The sequence below is a fragment of the Anser anser genome, assembly GCF_964211835.1.
Source record: "Anser anser genome assembly, chromosome: 7".
NCBI lineage: Eukaryota > Metazoa > Chordata > Aves > Anseriformes > Anatidae > Anser > Anser anser.
The window spans coordinates 437,908-459,697 of NC_139727.1; the positions used below are offsets into that span (position 1 = coordinate 437,908).

At 39.8% G+C, this 21,790-nt stretch overlaps 1 protein-coding gene and 1 pseudogene across 2 annotated transcripts in view; both read left to right on the forward strand.

Moving 5' to 3' along the window:
- The window catches only part of LOC310902316 (uncharacterized protein), a gene marked incomplete at its 3' end in the record, with an annotated part of 116,380 nt that extends 112,064 nt beyond the window's left edge, over positions 1–4,316 (forward strand). Inside the window, exons 6-7 of the mRNA XM_083843673.1 lie at positions 260–418; positions 4,311–4,316. Coding sequence (XP_083699799.1) covers positions 260–418; positions 4,311–4,316 — 165 coding nt within the window. The remainder of the gene's footprint in view (positions 1–259; positions 419–4,310) is intronic.
- Positions 4,317–4,369: 53 nt separating this feature from the next.
- Positions 4,370–11,740, forward strand: LOC310902317 (nuclear pore complex protein Nup153-like; annotated as a pseudogene). Its single transcript, XR_014589226.1, has 6 exons — positions 4,370–4,384; positions 6,011–6,484; positions 7,726–7,818; positions 8,054–8,144; positions 8,486–8,608; positions 10,146–11,740. The product of XR_014589226.1 is annotated as a nuclear pore complex protein Nup153-like (transcript).
- Positions 11,741–21,790: the final 10,050 nt, after the last annotated feature.

A 21,790-nucleotide genomic window follows, 5' to 3' on the forward strand; every position in this document is an offset into this window, starting at 1 on the left:
ATGAAGCTAACTGCCAAATTTTGAAATGGAATTCAGTCAGACTTTGGCTACTTATATATAGCTTTATGGATTTCGTTACTGGTTTTCTGGTGATTTCCCTCTACAAGTTGAACGGTCTTCAGAATTTTCAAATTGTATTCATTGAGTGCCAAGACCGATGGGGGGAGGTTTATAGTTCTGTAATTTGTTTTCATCAATAAATATTGGAATTAATTTGGGTGGACGTAAGGATAAATTGATTGCTGTTTCCCTTTTAAAGCTGGAATCCCAGAATGCATTCCAGCCTCCACCTGTTAAGAGACTTGTGACACCAACGGTAAACCGTCAACCGATGCGTTATACGCGGTATTCTGAACCATCACCGACTTCAACTACTCAGTCCAGCAAAATTTGCCAGAGAGTAGACACAAAGTACCAAGTGAGTACATTTTTGAGTCCTTATGTGCCTGTTTTTTTTTTCCAGTCTTGGAATGTTTCTCAAACCAATTGTTATCCTATCTTTGCAAAAAGTACTGATAGTATGTTTGAGGCGAGCTTTAAGGCAGTGGGAACCATTGTGAAATAGATTGAGCTTTTATGGATTTAATTCTGTTTTTGGAACACTCAGTGTCTTGTGGTTGTTTTCACGATGTCATGATGTGCTATTGAGTCATCCTGTTCTCAGTGAAAGAATATTAAAAGACAGAAATGTTTTCCTTTTATATTCTCATGTACACAAAGCTGTCACTGATGAAACATGCTCGTGTTCTGTGTAAACTATTCCAGGTGAGCTATGTGCTCCAAGTGAGAGTTCTGACAATGTGCTGAGTTATCGGTTTTGATTGCTTTGGAGTAGATGGAGTCTGATAAATTTTCCATAAAATTAAATGGGCATCTCTTTCTGCGAAAACATCTGTGTTTCCAGTATCAGTCTGAGTGTACAAATGACCACGTGTTAAGTGTATGGGCTTCTTAGGCTGGAAATCAAAGTGGACAGTAATACTGGTTGCTTATTGCTTTTAACTCTTTCAATCTCTGTATTGTTTAGCCAGCACAATCTCCATTTGGTAAAGTTCTAAAATGAATGTAGCAGCAACTGCTTAGTTTTTAGGGGGGTAGAGGTTTTTTTTTTTCTTGTTTGTTCATAAATGACAGAAAACAGAAAAGTATGTCCCTTTTACGGGGTTGGTAAACACAAGTTTTGATGAAAACTCTCCCCCCCACACACAATTTTTGTCATTTTGTTTAAAATAATTACTTTCTTTGTTAGAGGATTTGACAAATTTGATTTAGTGTTCTATCAGTTTGTCCTCAATGCTGAGTGAAGCAGTGTGCTTACTTTAGCCCCAAAATTTAACTGAACTGTACCCACAATGCTGAATTAGGGAACAACGTTAAGTAGGTGAGGTGTATTCAGTGCTATAAAATTAAAAATAAATAAATAAAATAAAAACCACAAAAAACCACATGAAGTGGTTGTTGGTACTTTGTGTATTCTGTACATATTCAGCTAAGTCTTGAACTAAACTTAACTTGCAGGGGATGAGAGAGAAGACTTTGCCTGCAGAACAGCGAGCAGAACCATCTGAAAGGTATGACATCTATTAATTTAAAACTTACTTGAAGGAAGAAAGACATCTCCTTTTTCAGTATGGTCTGCACCTGAAAGGTGGTGACAGTTCTCAGTAAAAGGAATGGGAAATCCAATGAAAATTTTGTATTTTGAGGCAGCTGCAAAGTCTGGATTGTGTTTGAAGATCAATATAACTTTGAGAAAATTGTTGTTTTTATGAAAGGAAGGAAGATGAGCAAGAATAAAAGTACTGATACACCACTTTTTATCCCAAGTTTATCTTCTGAGTAGGATACGAAGATGGGAAACGAGGCACGTTATAATGCTGTATCCACAGAAAGGATCTTTGCTATTGGAGGCCTAATTTTTTCCTTCTACAGGAAATATGGCTCATTTTGTAGTTTAACTAAATCTGTAGCGTTACAAATTTTGCTTTGACAGATATTTCATGGTTTATAACTCAGTTTACTTATAACAAAATAATTTGTCCCTCCTAATGTTCCCTAGGGGAAAAGCTATTAGTTTTAGCTATTTAATTGCTTGCAGTTTGAAAGCTCTGTCCTAATGGGATGATTCTTTCTGAAGCATTCTTTAGAAGGTGAAGTAGGGGAAGTGAGTTACAGTTCAGGAGGATGTTTATTGATGTGTTTTTTTCTTTATTTTTTAAGCAAAAACATGGAGGAAGATTTATGATTTATTATTCTTTTTTTTAATACTCCTTTCATGATGAAGTTAATTGTCTGCTTTGAGTTCACATGAAGACCATGTGTTCTTTAGGATCATTTGAGGCCAAATGCTAACTCATCTCTAAAATAAAAAAAATCCAGCAGAATTAATTGAATTTCTTCTTGAGGAGACTGCTTTGTGTTATACTGCTTTCTTGGTTTAGGTCAAATGAGTTATCCTCCAGATAATATTGATGGCTTTTCCTTCTGGGCAAATGGTGTTTTGGGTAATAATGCTTGAGTTAAGGGACTTTGCACTCGGTTTTTAGGGGGGCCGCTCTTTTCAAAGAACAGTAGCAGGGAATTTTGTTGACTCTATGCTCATCTGCCAAGCAATTCTTAGGTGACCATGGGCATTCTTTGGCTTGCAGAAAGAACTCAACACTTTGTTTTGGCATCTAAAAGTTGGACTTCACAACAACCACCTTTTTAGGGGTGGAAGCGACTGGCTTTAAGGTTCTGGTACAGGTGCAATCAGGTGCTGGGTTGTAATTATGTTTTTTTCAAACTGTTCTAAATTGTCTTTGCTAGAACTCCTTTCTACTTCTCCATTTAGGAAGGAGATACAGCAAACTCATACTGCTTTTGATTTCGTTCACAAAGTTTATTGCAGTGCCCTACCTTTTGTTTGTAGAGTAGGTAGTGGTGGTAGTGTTTTTTGTGATGCTGGTCTCTGTTGGGTGCCATGTTCTGGAGCAGGAGCACCACACTGATCTGCTGGCAAGAGTCCCTTTGGACAGTTGAGTTGGAATACTCAGTAAATCTCTGGCCCACCAATGCTATATATCTATGCGTGTGTGTGTATATATATATATATTTTATATCCTGAGTCCAATTGTAGATTAGACTTGCTTGAAGGCTGACAACTGTCTTTGCCCCCTTGAAGCTCACAGGTGTTAACAGAAAGAGGAATATGGGCTATTATGGGCAAGCGATAGTTGTCTGAATGAAGATCTATTTTGATGTAAGACTTTTTTTCAGAATTCTAATGGATTGACAGTTTGGATTAGAGAAAAGTCTGAGCATCTGCCTTAGGGATCTGTCTTCCTCTATGCAGTTACAGTGCTAAGCAGGCTGTTGTCAAGTATTTGACAAGTTTAGACCAGTTCTCCTCCTCAGTATTGTGGGAGTTTGACCTGGTGTCTTCCAGTGCGATCTAATGCGCTTCTGTACTGACTGACTGATTGGCTGCAAGATAAGCTTTGATGTCACGGTTTTTCCAGGCATACTTCATTTTCTTGCCATAGTACTTTTGTTAGAGTTATTCCCTATTCCACTTCTGGTTTGGGTTATTTTTTCCCCATTTGCTCTTGGATTAGGATATCTTTCTGGTTTTGAGCTAGGCTTTTTTAAGTACCAGAAAAACGCCTTTGTATGCCTTACAAAAGGGATCTGTATTCATGTCTGAAAAGACTTCTGGAATGTTGGCATACCCAAACACCTCTGCTGTTCCTGCTGATGGCCACATGAAAGCCAGAGCTGCTTCTGAAGCTTAGGCCATATTACCTTGCCACACAAGTCTAAGGCGTCCCTATTCTATCAGAGCTGTTGGCAGTGTTTCCCATGTGTATGTGTGCATATGTGCACTCTTTCTGTATTTTTGTGAGCTGTTCTTTTATATCCCTGCAAAAGATACACGTGCATCGCAGAATCAGAGAACCAGTCCTATTTAAAGGAAGCACTGGAAAATAACAATCTAAATCAGCTCTTCTATTTCAGGTCTTCTGGCTTAGTCATTGTTCCCGTGTGAACGGTGCACTTATGTATGTCCTTTTCATTGCTGCTGTTAATAAAGTTTTTCCTATTTAGAACATCAAGTATTTACCAGCGTTTAGCAACTTGTGAGACAGCTTTAGTTTTTTTCTGATCAGCAGGTTTCAATTCTAGGACTAATAACAGCTCTAATATCTTGAAAAAAAAATTTGGCTGGTAATTTTTTTTTCTCTTGTTTCCCCCAACTTCTGTACTGTCGTGTGCTAGCAATGTGACCAGCTACAAATTCAGTACTGCTGCGTCCAGTGGTCTGTCTTCAGGAGTGAGTAGCGGAGGCGGCAAAATGAGAAGGGAAAGAGGAATACACTATTTATCAAGAGCTGTACAAGAACAGGTAAGTGACTCTTAAATTAATTGCTGTCACTGAGCTTACTGAAGTAACTAGCTAAGTGTGTCAGTTTTATTGCATCATAGTAAATTATAACAATACCGCTTTATTTTTGCATTGTTTTTGTTTTCTTGTGGGTTTCAGAGCAGGCTCCAATTGATTTCCTGTCTTTGAATACCTGAACTTTGCTTATGTAATTTTGAAATTTTTAATTCTCTTACCTTGAAGATTCTTCAAACTATAACATTTCTCGTTAGCAATTGAATGAATGAGTCCTAAGAGGAGAAGTAATGTTTTGGTGAAGGTTTGTATAGTTTTTCTACAGGAATGATACTTGAAACGAGTGCCAAGTATAAAAAGAAAAAAAAAAGCTTAAGTTTTGGTTTCATATTTAAGTCATACAGAAAGATACAGGCCAAGAGTGTGAAAAAGAGTAGTAGAAGAGAGCATTCTGCATGTCTGCTAACGATGACTCAGTTTTTGATACTCACCAAACTCATTGTGAGAGAGTTTTTTTCTCATTTTAATAGGAAAAATCTATTCCATAAAACTATGACCATGAATATTCAGATTATTTTTTCTTTTATTGGATGTTATATAAGCTGCCTGTAAGTTAATTTAAGTATTTACGTTAACATTAAGTATTTAATTAATATTAAGTTAATATTAAGTATTTAAGTTAATTTAAGTTTCAAATCATTAAATGGGACTTCTGGATGATGCAATATAAAGAAATCGTAAACACTGTTGTTTATTCCTGTAACGCAAATAAAATAATGGTCCAAATATCAAAAGTTCCATAAACTTTTCAAATCAAAACTGTGAAACAGATGTAAGCTACAGGATGCACTGAATATCAGTAGTACCAACTTACATCCCTGCCTAGTCATTTCTAAGTAGATCATGATAGTACTGTACAAATTTTGGTCAGATTTTCTATGCCATTTAAAACATAACTCATCCAATCTTAGTAATCAAATAAAGTAAGTGGCAGGGATGAAAATTGAAGTTGTTAAGAGGCTGTTTTCTGATTTTTATATTTGCATCCTGATACATGGTATAGACTGTATTTACCAGAACACAATCTTCAGTGCTGCTAGTCTGACTTTCTTTGGTGCTTTTTGTGTTTAGTTTGGTTTTTGAACCTACCTGCTTCTTTAAACATTACCTTTTTCCACGTTCACTGCTGTAATGACTTTAGAAACTTTGGCAGCTATCCTGCCTAATTTTGCAAGAGGAACACTTTCTCACTTGTCTTGAGAGTGTACTCTTAATTGAAGCCATGCGAGGGTAGTTAGAAAGGATGATGCTTCTCCAGAGCTTTGATGACTAAAGTATAGAAAAGAAAGAAAAAAAATGTGATCTGTGCGTCTCTGTTCTGCACAGGTTTTGAGTTAACTTTCAGTGTTCTTGCTGTACAGTTGTTGAATAGAGTATAATGTGGAAGCAGGCCTGCCATAAATTAAAATGACGTGGTAGACAGAGGTGGGGAGATCGGGATTTCTTCTGGAAACTTGCTTTCTCTTAATTTGTATGGATTTTTGTTCTATTTAATTTTGTTAATAAATTGGGTGCGATGGGGTGAGAAAGTAGTATGTCTTGTATAAGAAAAATTAAAATTTGCAACTTTAGGAAGTGGAGGAACCAGTGCTACCGAACATACCCCTACCCATCAGTGCTGCATCGCTGCCTCAGTTCAATTCTAGTTTCGTTGGTAGTAGCGCTGTCTCAGCGTCACCGAGCGCTGTTTCAACAGCAGCAATGAGCACGGCAACTCCAGCAGCTGCGACGGGCATGGCAAATCCATCAGAGGTGGAGGGCATGACAGATCCATCAGAGGTGGAGGGCATGACAGATCCATCAGAGGTGGAGGACTTGACAGATCTATCAGAGGAGGAGGTGGAGGACATGATATATACAACGGCGACGTCAGGCATAACGTGTTCAACAGTGCCCTCAGGCTTGACATATCCAATAATGGCGGCGGGCATGCCATATCTGCTGATGACAAAGGACAAGGCAAAGTCAACAGCGGCAACGACAAGCGTGGCAAATTCAACGGAGGCGGCAGGCATGGCAGATGGAGCAGCGACGGCGGCGGGCAAGGTAAATCTTTATGCTATAAATAATGTTTACAATGAGTATACTGCTTTATTGCGAGTTGACTTTTTCTGTGGTGCTCATGAAACTAACAAATATTAGTTTCTACGCAGCTGAATGAATTGGGGTTGTATGCCAGTTTGGGGAAAAAGGCATAAATGTTTTGATTCTGCTTCTCTCAGTCTTAGAGCCTGCCAACTCCCATTTAACGTGATTGTATAACTGCTTCAAATGCTGTGGAAGTCTGCGGGGGAAGGGGGGTGTGGACTTTATGCCAAGTTATTTATAGTGGTTTGGGCAGGGGTAGAGTTAATTTTCTTCGTAGTAGATGATGCTGTGTTGCAGATTTGTGAGCAAAACAGTGTTGGTAAGGCACTGGTGTTTTAGCTGTTGCTGAGCAGTGCTTACACAGTGACAAGTCCTTTTCTGTGTCTCACGCTGCCCTGCCAGCGAGGAGGTCGGGGATGCACAAGAGGCTGGGAGGGCACTCAGCCAGGACAGCGGAGCCCAGAGGACCGAAGGGATATTCCACACCATTTAGCATCGTGCTCAGCAATAAATGCTGGGGGAAAGAAGGGGAAGGAGTGGGGAGTATGTACAGGGTTATGGCATTTGTCTTTCCAGGTAGCCATTACATGCGATGAGTCATTAATGCTACCTCAAATTTAACAACTTTACTTCTTTATTTCCAGTTCTTTTCCCTGTTCCACTTGGAGGGAGTGAGCGAGTGGCTGTGTGGTGCTTAGTTGCCTGCAATGGTTAAACCACAACTTTATTTAAGTTATTAAATTAGAGGTAACGTGGTCATATGAGCCTCACATAGAATGAGCCTAGGGTGCAATAATTGGCATATTATTGCAATAAAATAAACATTAATCTGTTCCAGAGTACTTGAAATATTTTTTGTACGGTTTGAAGTAGACAGCTGCTTTAACATGTTGAGGTGTTTGCTGAAGTTCTTGGAGTATCATTGGGCTGAGTTTGCCGTTCTTCAGCTTCCTGGCTTGCTTTTCCGTGCATTTAGACCTAAGTAGCATCTCCAGCTTTTCCTCTCAGTTTCTGGAATTTGGTTTTGAAGATATTGTCCTATACCCACTTGGAAACTTCCCTGTGTTTTATTATTACTTTTATCTGCAAAATAACTCAAACATCAGGTTTTTCGACGTCACTGCGGGACTTCTGTTGGGTAGTGAATTCAGGTAGTTGTTGCTCTTCAATATAAACCTTTAATTCTTTTGAAAATACAGATACAACCAACAAGTACTGTTAGCAGTCCTGAGTTTGCGTTTTCATCTCCAGTTGTGAAATCTACTGAGGCAGAAGTGCTACCTACGTCTTCTGTAAGTAAAATAATAAAGGAGCTTGACTTTTTTTCTTAGGCATTTAGTAGGCTGTTGCAGAACACTAAAGCAGAATCTGCCTTGATGGAGAAAAGTATGTAGGCTTCTGGCTTATAATTTGTCATTCAGCATGCGTGCTACAAATGTGAAGAGCAGCTTTCAGATTTGGTTTTGTGTGTGCATTCGATTGAAGTTCCTGTGGCTTGAGAATCTGAAAAACCTCTCTTGTTCATAGCAGATTGGGTTTACATTTAGTGTTCCCGTTGTAAAATCGGCAGAACTTTCTGGACCCAGTGGTACTCCAGTGACGCCCTTTCTTACCCTAGGTAACTGAAACTTTAGCACTTCAGATCTGAAGTGCTGATTTTCCTTTTTTTCTTTATTAAATCTTCAATCTGTCCTGTCTGCGCATGCTAGCAATTCCAGGCAGTGTTGGACTTCTGCAGTATTTTTCCAGTGACAGATCTGCTTTTATAATTTTTGTTTTGTTTTGTTGCTTTTTGTTTTGCTTGTAATCATAAAGCATTGCAAAGTAAGTAGAATTTGTGAAGATTCTTATGTGAGAAGCATGAAAGCTGGAAATTCTTGTTTCTAACAAAAGTGAGTATAATCTGCTCTAACTAGGTCACATTGTGAAAGCTGTTTTTGTTTTCTTTTGTTTCAAAAGACACCACCACCTCAACCAACATCAATACACAGAAAGAGGAGGTCAAAGATTTTGCTGGTGGTCCCTTCACCACTGCCCACGTCTTAAAGGAAGGAAGCGTCTTAGACGTTCTAAAAAATCCTGGTGAGATAATGAACTCCTTTTAAAAAGATGCTGCAAAAAATACGCTAGCATTTTTTATTAAAAAAAAAACAACACACGACTTATGGTTAATAGAGTATCTGCTATAAATATGAATGTAGGAGAGCATTACATTAAGCGCTGCGTTTGTTAGGGTGCATCTGCCCCCTTCTATTCTAAGTGGTGTTTGTTGCTGGAAGTAAAACTGCAAGATGAAAAGCAGATGGGTTGCATCTCCTTTACGTGTTAGGATGTAATTGTAAATGAGGTACTAAGAGAATTAGCCAGATAATCGGTGTTTCATTTTAAGTAAATACAATTTGTGGAATTGAAAAGGAAATGTTTGTAAAACTCAACACTCCTGTCCCACCTTCAGCCCAGGTGAAGAAAGAATAGGAAAGAGCTTCAGTTCCAAATACATGGCGAAAGCTGCGAATCTTTGGGCCTTAGCTTACAATGGCTCCTGTGGATTAAAATTTAAACTGCAAACAGAAGTGGAGTGTTTTACGTTAAAAACCCTTTTCTGAATTTTGTTTTTAAGCAATTGCAATTGTTTTCAACAGTTTCATAAAGTGTGTCTGTGGAAAAGATATCTTTTAAGAAAAAGGGCTTTATTGAATTTGATCTTTTCCCAAAAGTCTTCTTCTAACTTACATACTTGTTAAGAAGGCAGCACATTTCTCTGTTGGAAAGAGCTAAGTGAGAGAAAATACATTGTGCATTTTGTTTAAGGAAAGACCTCTGAGTGAAGTGACATTCACTTTCTTTATCGGTTTAAAAGAAGCAGAATCTAAATCCACATTTTTCAAAGACTTCAGTTTTGACTAAAAAAAAACCAACAAACAAACCACAAAACAACTATGTTCAAGGTAGATTTACAAGCAACTTGAGCTGCTGTTTAAGATGCATTTCCTTTAGTCTTTCTGTATTAGTAGCTTGTCTTTCCTGTTAAAATTGCCACCTTTTAAATAAGGAGTTGTCCTGTGTCCGATGCATTTTGAAAAAGATTATAGAAAATTAGACAGTTGTTCAATTGTCTTGAGTTTTTATTATTTAATTAATATTCAGCATCTGTGGGAAAATACCGTACGGATTGCTGCTCCGAGTACAAACTTCTGTACAGTTACTGGAGTAGATTTGAGTCATCTGCTACGGAAGGAGGAGCTTTAGAAATTTGATTCGATTGGGCATCGCGTCTTAATCAAATTGTATTATTTCCATTCCACGTTGGACTGTCAGATTTCAGTCAGCTACTGTCTGTTTGTACTTGTATCGACCAGTGAAAATGTTGATTTAAAGCTTGCTTGGAAACAAAGAGTTAAATGAAGCTTTAACGAAATGTTCTGTTGTGACCCAGTGCAGCAGATGAAATTTCATCCGTTTAGATAAGATTTCTGGGGACTTCCTGTTGCGCTCGGTCTGAATGTCTAGTTGTAGCCATTGGCACCTGAGTTGAAATTTTTGCCCTCTAGTAAAGTCACTTAGTTACATGTAGTGAGGTGCTGCGCTAACAGGAAGACTTTTTTTTCTTGCTTCCTAGACTTTGGATTGTTGAAAACACGCTCTTCTACGTCTGCACAACCTACAACAAGCACAGTGGTTTATACTAGGCCTGCAATAACAACTTTTTCTGCAGGTAAAGAGACTTCTAAACAAGCATCGTACTGGCAATCTGATACATGTGACCCTTTTCTGCAAAACAAAGACATAAAGGACAAATGTGTAACTTGTCAAGCTACTAAAGCCTCAACAGTTGAGAGTATGAAACAGACAGTAAGTTCAAGTCAATGCGACACCTCAAAGCCAGCAGCGCCCCCAGCAGGGATGCTGGGCTTTGGAGACAAATTCAAAACAGTACCTGGAACGTGGGATTGCGATACATGTCTTGTCCAAAACAAACCGGAAGCTACAAAATGTATAGCATGTGAGACACCAAAACCTGGAACGGGAGTAATGCCTGCTCTGACATGACCAGTGGTCACAGACAGCTCGGTGACAGTGACATCCTCCTCGAGCAGCACTGACACAACAGCCACTCTGGGCTTTGGAGACAAATTTAAGAAGGCGAAAGGCTCTTGGGACTGTGGAATATGCCTTGTACCAAATAAGACGGAAGATAACAAATGTGTAGCCTGTCAGTCTGAGAAACCAGGTATGGTCCTTTTTTTCCTGTTGTTTCCATCCTAGCCTCTGTGAATCTTGTACAGAATAAAAGTACGTTGCATATATGGAATATTTTAAGCAACACGATTCCCAGGTACGGTTGATGGGTTAGCGGCTGTCTGCAGGATTGGTTTACAGGCACTTCAGAGGTCTCAGCCCAGGTTCCAGCCTGTCGCATAAATTGAACTGATTGTGAAATGTATTAGTACGGAGCTGGATCAATGCAGATACCCCCGGCTTTGCAGGTGGTGAGGGAAGATGGCTGAAGTGGGTGACTTAATTTAAAAACAACATAGTGATTTTTCACTGGCGAAAATGAGAACTCCATAGAAAGAGTTAAAAATTAGTGTTTTTCTCTTTCAAAAAATAAGTAAAAAAAATTACAGAATGTGTCCAAAATGCCTCTACTCACCGTTTGTATGTAATTGAGGGGAGATGTGAAGCCAGATTTCAAGACAGTGTAGTCTTAACTAGTCTTAAGCTAAAGCAGAGAGATGCCTATGAAGGTCAGTGGTAGGCTTCAAGAAAGCGAGTGACCCGCTGGGTAACTTCTTCAGGGCAGTACTGGGTTGTTTCCCATTGTGTGTGACCGTAATTGATTTTGAGCGTGGTTGTATTGTTTTTAAAATACGATTCTAATTTTAACTTTGACTCTAAATGTCATTTAACATGCCATTACATCGAAAAACACCTGTGCAAATATATCGTGGAAGAAACAAATTAAGATGGACTAGACTGGGCTTTTGTAATCATCCTGTGCGGTAAGACTGAAATTTCATGAGGTAAGATAATGGATTTCAGACAGAGTTGATTCTCTTGGACTTCCAACCTCTGAGCGGTCAGTCGGCATCTTTGTCTGAGGCTCTTGCCATTGCAAGGAGGAATTTTGGAAATGAGGGGTTTACTGTGACCATGGTGCAGTGAATTGCACGGTTACGTTGCACTTGTCAAGAGGAAGAGCGATGCAAGTAATACTAGGATAAAAGTTTTCTGCGTGTGCTGTGGAAGGGAAGAGCCATTCTTGTCTTTCCGGTTTTGAATTTGAAGCGTTATCTTCTGCTTCTCTCTTAAAAGGCACCTTTTTTTTAAAAGGCACCTGTCAGGCCTCTTTATGGAGGTTACACTGTGGTCAACAGCAGCAGAAGCTTGTGTGCTGAACAGAGTTGTGTGTTGTTTGGAAGCTTTGAGTTCCACTCTGGTTTTTTTGTTTGTTTCTTTGTGGGTTTTTGGTGGCTTTTATTTTTTTCAGGGGCGGGGGGGGGAGTTGCGGAGTAGTTTTGAACATTTCTGTGGGATTTGACAAATCAAATTTAAAAGTTAATGTTCATTTTATAGTTCATGTTCAAACAGGATGGTTAACTGTCTTGTTTGTCTCACAGAGGGTCCAACACCTGTGACCAGTAGCAGTGCATCTGCATTTTCTGCTCCTTCTGGAGAATTTCTGGATTTAGACAAATTCAAGAAGCCTGAAGGAAGCTGGGATTGGGAGACCTGCTTGGTTCAAAACAAAGCAGAGGCCACGAAGTGTGTAGCCTGTGAAAGTGCAAAGCCAAGCACCAAAGCAGAGCTCAAAGGTAATCCTTAATGATTAAAACGAGGATGCATATTCTGTGATTTATTTTTTGGTTTGCTCTGATTTTTTTTATTTTCTTACCTGTTAAGCACAATTATTTTTTCCTTTGAGGTGTGGCAAAATTATTCGTTTTTCCTGTAGGAATATTGCCTAGATAACATCTGTTTCCACACTTTTCCCCAAGAATAAGTTTATCCTTTTTAGAGAAAAGCTTTCATTAATGACGTGCTTGTTCTTTACATGCCCTACACGTTGTTCATTTGGAGTTCAGACTAAAAACATGATCTTTCAAAGAAGTTCGTATACTTTTTAAAGCCAGGTGGTGGGCAGAAAACACAATTGTGAAAAGTTTTATGTAGAGAGGAAGCATGGGGTTTTCTTGTTTGTTTTACTGTTTGGTGGGTTGTTTGTTAAACAGTTTTGACTGGAAAGATCAGGACTAGAATGTAGTTCAAACCTTCACGTACTGCAGATACACCGTGGGTTACGGACTTGACATTCACTTATTTCTTCAGGTTTTGGTACTGCGACTGCGTCCACAAAATGCTGCCTTGCCATCATTTACATTCGGTGTTCACTCAGAGTGTTCAGGTGCAGAGTCTGCAGCTGCCTCACAGTTTACTTTGGGAAGGACAGAAGAGAAGCAGGATTCTGTCACTACTGCTGCTCCGTTAGTGTTTGGAAAGAAAGCTGACACTGAAGAGTCAAAGACACAGCCTAGCTTTTCAGTTGGGAAGTCCGAGCGTACAAAAGAAGAGAGCACAGCAAAACCTATGTTCAACTTCAGTTTCGTTAAACCATCAGAGAAGGAACCTGAGCAAGCAAAGCCAGCTTTTCCATTTGGGGTCCAAACCAGTACTTCAGGTAAACAGAGTATCTTTTGTCTTCACTTGTGCGCTTATGTCCATCAAGTAAGACCTCTGAAACCATACTAGAAAAAATCTGCGGGATTTGATATGTTCATGTACTAGAGCTTTAGAAAAAGTTTAATTCCTATATGCAGCATGTCTTCTGTCCTGGTTATTGATACGTACGCAATTAGTAGCAATCCCTTTTTTGATCTCAACACTAGGTTTAGACAAAAAATTGCGACACCTTAAGGAACCTGTCCTGCATCTCATACAAGCACAGAAGTTGTAGTGTCTCAATGCTAGCAGTACAGTTGGTGGTAAAATCTTTAGTAGGGTGAAATAGAGGCCTCACACTTTTCAGAGAAAAAAAGAGATGAGAGAGAGTATCTTATTCCCACGTACTTGCAACTATGCTGCAGAGTGTACTGCTGTTACTCTAGTGCTACAAAGGTCCAAAAATCACTGAACAGTTATTAGCCAGTTTTGTATTCCTTTAATTTGTTGAAAGACTGCAGTAGAGGATTGAAGTTTTTATTGAGGATCACTGTGTGGAAAAATTCTGATTGTTAAATGTCATTTGTATGACTTAAGAACCGCGTTTTGGAGTACAGAATTCAGTATTAATTCCAGAAGGGGTAAGGGGAAGGACATTAGCTAGTAATCCCGAACAAAAGCAGTGTATAGTGCTATACTGATTTTAATCGCAGTATTCTTACAGTTGGTCTGTTACTGAACAGATATGTTTTGGGGAGATATGGTGGCCAGGGAGGCGTGTGTGTTTGTGTGCTTCCTCTTCTAGTTAAGGTTCTGGGGTTTGGTTTAGTCAGGAAAATTCGATGAGGCACCTTGTGTAAAAGGAAATGTTAACCAGCATTTTTCAACACGGTGTAGTCCCTTAAAAGTGTCATAGATGAAAAGAGGCCATAACCGCTGGGGGAAAAAGTTAGTGGGAAACTGAGAGCAGGATCACATTCAGTAGTGAGAGAGCAGCAGCCTAGGGAAAGCTGATGAATGACTGTAACAGATAGTTCTATTTTAAGTGTAAAACAACACTCAGTACTTTATAATGGTGGTCTTACCAGAGGGTTCTTCTCCATGGCTCCTAAAAGCACGTCTTGAAGGCATTCGAGTGCAGTGAACTTAAGCTGTAAGAGTTGGGCTGGTAAGCTTGGCCTGATTTGAAGCTGTAGGCATGGGGCTATAATTTCTGAACAGGCTACAAAAGAAACTGTACCACTGTGCTTTTCAGTGCTCCGTTTAGCAAAGCCATCAAATTGTTGCAGGCAATTGATGTTGTTCTTCTAAGAGCACCTGAAAAATATTTTTGTTTGAAGAGTTCAGAGGTACCGGTTAATACTGGTTCAGATAATTACAGCCAGCTCTTGGTGTTTGTGACCAATAAAGTTTGTGGCTCCAAAAGGAGTGGGTTAGTGCTAACTGATTAACTGCTGTATATGCAGAAATATGGAATCTGATTACTTACGCAGAGAGCACTTAAAATGTATTGTTTTGCTGGCTCTCAGTGAGTTGCATCTTAATGCTACCAAGGAATAAGCTTTTTGCTTCTGGCCCAAGTTTTTTAATTTGGTGAAAGCCTTTTCTGTGCACGTGCACATGCCAGAGAGGTTGCTTAAGTAATAGAAGCTATAGTAGCTGCTATCTTCTGTTTTTTGTAGAAGACAGAAACTGAATTCGTTAGCTTTGTAACTGTTATGCATACTAGAATTGGTTTTCTCCCTTTTGAAAATAGTAGAGGGTATGCCTATGTCAGATTTGGTGAGCAAGGTGATCAGATGAGGGCACTGCAAGACTGCCAGAACGCGCCAGGTCTGGGGGGAAAAGGAATCCGGCTGAGCATAGGAATTTCTAAAAGGTAACCAAGGAGTTGTGCATTGATACAGTTATTCTAAATAATCAGATTCTTGTAGCTCTGCCTTTGGAAAGTCTGTGGCCCTTGCTGTAGTGGCTGTACACACGATGCAGTCTACAAAACCAGAAATGCAGAAGTCCTATGTTTTGACTCCCTGGATTCATCAACCTGCTTCAGGATGGCTGGGGGAATCCAACTGTTAAGTCTAGCCAGACAGCGCAACTTGGGCTTAGCTGCCATTGTAACCAGCCTTGTTTCTCAACAGTAGCAAAGCTGAATGCATTGGTAAATATTTTCAGGTTTGGGCCTGCATAAGGTAGAAGGGACAACAAGTGGTTTTATATGCTAGGGAGTTCTTGTTCTTAGAGCTTTCCCTCTAGTTTGAGAGAAGCACATAACTAGTTTTACAGTGGGTTGACAGGAAAGAAGTGGGGGGGAAAAATGGGAACGCAGGGAGAAAGCCAAAGGCGTTATTACTAGAACAGGTTTAGAATGCTATTCTTTGCTTTTCATGAGCTTAGGGCAATGGGGAGTTTAAAGCTTAGCACTTCCTGAGAGGGTTTCTTACTCTACCGGCTCAGTTCTATCACTTATTTAAGGCAATTCAGGTCTCTGAACGGTTAAAGAATTGATACCAAATTTGATGAACTTTGATCCAGGATACTGACAAAACAGGACTTCATATAAACAATTTCAGTATGTTCATGAGGTTAGCTTGTGTGTTCTGTTAAATAGTAAAAAATGACACTTCTGTTTCTGTTTACCTAGCATAATTCTGCAAATGTTGCCTCCTTCTGCTTTAGAATGGAAATGCTCTTCTCCAAGAGAGCACTGTCCAAACTTCTTTGCCAAAATTTTTTGATTAAATTAATATTGTTTTATTTTGAAAACAGGAATAAGCCACAAACATGTTTTCTTGCTTCGGCTATCCAGAAGAACGTCAACAGTATTTTCAGATTTTCCTTCCCTACACAACTGTATGTAGGAAGAGTGCAGTTGGAAGCAGAAGACCTAAGATGATGTATCTTCTGTTTGTTTACTACAGTAACAAGACAATGGATTACCTCTTTATTAGAACTTGTGTAGCTTTGCAGTATTGAAACAAATGTAGGTATTAAAATACACATCAGTAATACGTTTCTGAATGGCTGAGTACCGTGCTCTCTTAGCATTGAAATACCCAGCCATTGGATTAGTTTGTCCCTCATGTTTGCTGAGTTTGGAAGCTATTTCAGAATGCCTTCAGCTTGTATTCTTCCCCAAAAGCATAGAACTCACTTCTCTGCATCCCCAATTCAAGTCAGAGAAACTGGGCACTGCAAACACAGGAGGTCTGCCTGTACAGAATCAGTGAAGACAAGTCTAAACAGCGGTTTTTTTTGAATATGCAGCTGGGTTATCTGAATGTTCTTTATGCAGTGTACCTCAGTTTTAGTACAGATAGCACTTGTCTTGGTTCTTGTCATTAGTCTGAAGCTGCCCCTGAGAAAATCTTGAAAGGGAAAGTAGTGAAATCTAATCAGCAGGCCCTTTCTTCTTAAGAACCAATGGAAATGGATAATCTGACTCCATTCACTTCTTTCTGGAAATAAGATCTATTAATTAACCAAACAAAAGATAGAAGGGTTAAGACTGCATCTTTAAAGCAGCTGTGCTTGATAAATGTCTCTGGTCTTAAATCAGTCTTTAGCAAAGCACAGAGACTTAGCAGCAGCTTGCTTATGCCAACGCTAAAAATACTTGATGTGTACAGGTAACCATGTCAAGGCTCTGGAGTTAATCCATGAGAACAATTCCTTCTGGTATTGGCAAAGGTGAGGATGCTTGCTTCTATAGAAATGAGGTTTTGAGCTGTGACTTAAGCTGTCACTTAGGTGACTGTTTAGGAAAGCTTCCTTTTAAGCTTTGAAGTATGTAAGCTGACAAATTGTTTAAGTTCAGAACTGGGTTTACAGTCTCTTGTTCTCTGACTGTATGCAACTTCTCATGTTTCAGACTGAAAGCAGAATTGCAGCGGTACCAGTCATACAACTATAATGCTTATTGCCAAGATTACCAGAACTACTACTCGCAGCGGAGTTACGATGCTTACGCTGACTACAACTACAGCTCCTATGCTCCCTATGACAGCATGCAAGCTGTTGGAGACTGCTCTTTAGGAGATTCTTTAATGGCTCCAGCTGTTTTTGAGGTAAAGATAGTGCACGCTTGCTGTAAAGAAAATATTTCACAGATAATATGTTGTACAGATTTGTGTGAATCAGCAAAAAGAATCCGAAGTTGAAAACATGCTTTCTGCTTAGTGTGAAGTTAAAAGAGCAGATTCCATTCAGAGGTGTTTGTATTTAAGTGCTTAAATAGTAAATCCATAGAATTAGTGATTTATACACCATTATTTGTTCACGCATACCAAAGAATAGTTTTGACAGCATAATTGCGTACGCTTCTTCTGTTCCTGTTCTTCTGATTTGCTTTGCTTAAAGCAAATTAAACAGTTGTTTTAAGTGGTCTTATCGTGGTCAATGTATTAGTTGTGACCTCCGGAGGTCCCTTCCAACCTGTACTGTAATATTGGCTTTCTTCTAAAAATAAGTAGATAAAATGCCATCTATCCTTGTAGTTGTAGGAAGAAGGAATGGGTTGAGACTGCAGCACTTTGAATCTGTGATGCTTTCTGAAATGAGTTATGATTAAACTTAGCCTTTTCTGTCTTTCAGGAATCTTCAGTTATGACTGCAATCGGTGATGACCTAATTACTGACGGTAATAAGGGTTCTATCATTGTCACTTGAGTTTAGCCATCCTTGTGCCTTTTAACAATACAAGCCAACCTCTACTGGATGAAGAACATCTTGAAAGTTCAGCTGAGGTCAAACCTCTGTGGGGTTGATCTGCAATCAGCTGGGGTTTTAAAGCTGATACAGCATACACTGACCGCATCAAGTAAAACGGGACACTGTCAATGCTTCGCAGCAGGTTTCTTGTACCTGTGCCTTCATTCCCATTTGAAAATGGTCTAAGACAGAATTTTGTTCTTTGTATTGGTTCCGCTAAACAGATTTTATATTAGAAACTCAGTAATATGCAAAAGCTTTGTTCTCCACCCTGAGGTAAAAGCTTATGTTGCAGATTCCAAAAGGAGGATTCAGCTTGCACTTACAAATACGGTACAAAACATATTTGTGTCCTGGAAGGTTTGCAAAGTTCCTCACGTGGAGGCATTTTGTGTTAGTGTTTAGAAACTATCCTATGTAACGTGTATTGCCGTAGAAGTGAATTAAATGACTCTTGGGAGGGTTTCATGGCTGATTATCCTTAAACGTTATCTTTACTATCTTAAACATTGTCTTTGTCTTTATCTTGAAAGACAGTTCTAGTCCCAGCCTTCTAATATACAAATTCCCAAAAGTTGGAGTTGTGAGGCTCAAAATTTTAGAGGACTAAATACCTCACTAAAATTAGTAGATCTAATAGCTTATTACACTTAGCTTAAAATACATTTTATTAGCCATTTCACATGAAGTTTTTTTGTGTGCATGCCTCAGATTTGATACTTGGACTTACCAGGCTTTTATTTTCAGATCCACAGCTCTACTTGGATGTTGATGAAATGAACAGACAATTCACGGAGACAAGCGAAGAACTCTACGATTCACTCATGAATTGTCACTGGCAACCTCTGGATACGGTCACTTCTGAAATCCCCTCTGCTATTTAAGTGTCTTCTAGAGCATGACCGTTAGGACCAAAGTGCTAAAACTACATTTCTTCTACATTATTCTAGCTCATAAGTTTTAAAGCACAATGATAGGTTGGGTTTTTTTTGCTATGCTTTTGACAGTTTCTGTAATCTTTTTGTTCATCACTCCCTTCTTGGAGCATCATGAAGTCATGTAAATATTCGAGAAATGTAAAGAGGTAAATGGGGTCTAAAGATAGACTTGCCTGTGTAAATAAAAAATTTGTTTCTGCAAACCTGCCAGCAAGAGATTTTACTTGTACCTGTGTGCAGCACGTTCTCTTCCGGCTTATGGAATTTAACAAGGTAGTAAGGGTATTTCATCTGTCTTTATTTTTATATGGGCATTAGGACACAAGCAAAATCTAGCTTCCCCTTGTTTTCCTGGTTCCTTAGGTAAGCGACAAGCCAAGCCTTTCATGTGCTTGCTTAGACTGGAAGTATGTATGGGAGACACTCACAGGCCTTGCTATGGAAACACCTGTGCCCACTTTTTCCTGCAGGCTGCTGGCTCTAACTGTACTACTGATACATGCTAGGTCAGCTAAAATCGGCTTATAAATAGGGTATGTTAAGCATATGGAAGTGTAGACTTCAACTGCCATAGCTACAAACATCCCGTGGAATGAGGATGATGTCTGCTGGCACTCTCTGCATCAGCATTCAGTTTTCCCTTGCCCTTCTTACTGTTAGACTTCTCAGCTGACGCTTTACAGCGAAGAAATTGCTACAACATAATCCGTGTTCTTAAACCTAAAAAAAAAAAATCTTGGAGAAAACAACTTGCTGGTTTTCCCTCCTTGCTGGCAAGGAGAAAAATAGTCCACCAGGAACAACAAAAAAATCCTAGTAACAGCTCCTTAAGTTATACCCTCTGCTACCCTCTCTGATTGCTCTGGTCTTCCTTCATTCGTGGTAATGAAGTTTTTAAAGCTCTGGTAGAAGGATGACAGCACTCAAGTCAAAGGAGATGAGAGCAATGAGGAAAGCTTTGCTTTAAGCTAGAGCAGTCTTGCGAGTTGCTGCCTTTATGCTGTTCTTATCCTGAAGGGTACAGAGTCTTTTCCAGTCATAGGGACTCCATAACCCTATGAGTATGGAGAAATAGTTGCTAATTAACAGTGTGTATAATAAGTAAGTGAGGCTGGAAACAAAAGAATATTCCTCCAAGAAAAAAAAGGAAGCAGAAATTACTGTACTTAATAGCTGGGGAAGCTGTTAAAGCTAGTTGACACAGTTCTGGTACTGCCGTGTGTGTTTTGGGGGCAACATAAACCATAATTGCTGTGATGGCAGGTAAGAATCCAATTCTTTTTTATGGCTTAGTGTAGTCAGTGAAAGCAGTGGTCCTAAGCTGCATGCTGTTCTTAAATGTAATGCAAATTCTCTTTTGTGACTCCTCAGTACTTCCAGGTTACTTGTAGCTGATCACCAGCAACTGCTTCTGTTAGCTATTAGCTGTTGGGTTTTTGCTAGGAATACTTTCAGTCCTGAATTGAAATGATGACATCCTGAAACAGAAGAGGCTCTTGGAGTATTGTAGGAAGCACATTCTTCCTGGTTCTAGTGCAGGTGTAGACGTAGGAGGAGACAGAAGGCAAAGAACCTCACATAGGTGGAGGGGGTGAGGTGGCATCACAGTTAGAGCTGTTGCAGTTAACTCTTCCCAAAGCATGAAAGCAACGTGGCTGGGAACAGGGATTTGTTGGGTTGCTTCTTTGTGTGAGCCAGGGAGTCTTTTGAGGGGCAGATTAATAAGAATATGACACAAGGTAGAGGTGGAATAGATGAAGCAAAGAATCTGGGTGGGAAAAGGGTTGCTTGTACGTGTCTATGGAATTGTTTCAGGGGACTGAGCTGGGGCAAATTCAAGATAATAGATGCAGCCTCCTTGAATTTGGATGGCAGTGCTGAAGCTTCAAAACCTTACAAGCTTTGATGCCACTTCAATTGTAGTGCATAGCTGTGGTACTTGAGCTCAGAAGTGCAAACTGCACAGGATTTTTTTATCTATTTTCTTCAATGTGAGCAGCAAAACATCTTCCAGGAATGTGCCTGGGTGCTACGCTGCTTTGACACGGCTTGCTTTGCATCACCAAACACAGTAGTTAGGTTGCATCGAGTACTTTGTGGAAACATTCATTGTGTTGTCACCCAGAAATGGGATGCTACAGATGTGTGTTGGCCCGGCAGTATCAGTGCTGGTTTTTGGCCTTTGAGAGGTTGGTCCATAACATGTGACCTGTGTAACGAGAGGCCCACATAGATTGGTGACTTCATTAAGTCTGATGCTGTGGTGGTGTGTGACCCAAGGCCCTGAACGTCAGAAAATCAGGCTGTGGCCACCTATTTTATGCAGACTTTGCCTATTAACAAGGTCTCTACACTGTACGTTAGAGACGTGCGCCTCCTTTTCCGGACTAGATAGCGAAAATACCAGTTTTGTAGTTCAGTGAATGAGATTGGTTGGGCTGTTTGTTCTCCAGAGCTGAAAAATGTTGGGAGTGTATTCTCTTGGAGTCCACAGAAATGAAAATGATGAGAGGAAGAGAACGTTGGTTGCAGCCCGCGTGCTGCTGTTATAAAGTAGTTCTCTGATGTCTTTTTCCCTCTGCTGAGACTTATCAGCCTATCGTCCTTTCCTGTTAGGAGCGCATACCTGGCTTGGGATGGTGTGCGCAGGGCAGATTCTTTACCGTAAGAGCACAGTGAATGCCAGACTTCTTCCTGTACTGCCGTGTTAACCGTGAGTCACAAATTCAGGAAGCAGTGATTGCATCGGAACTGCTAGAATGCTTTGCGGAGTCTTTTTACTGGGTAAACTTCACAGCTGCAGTTACAACTTCCAGCCTGTGTTAGCTGAACACATCGTACTGGTGCCCGCCATCAGTTTGACAAAGATGGGATTGCAGTAGGAACTTGCTTTTTTCCTTCTTTTTAATTAAACAAGTCTTTGAAGCAACTTTTCCAACACCGCCAGACTTCACTT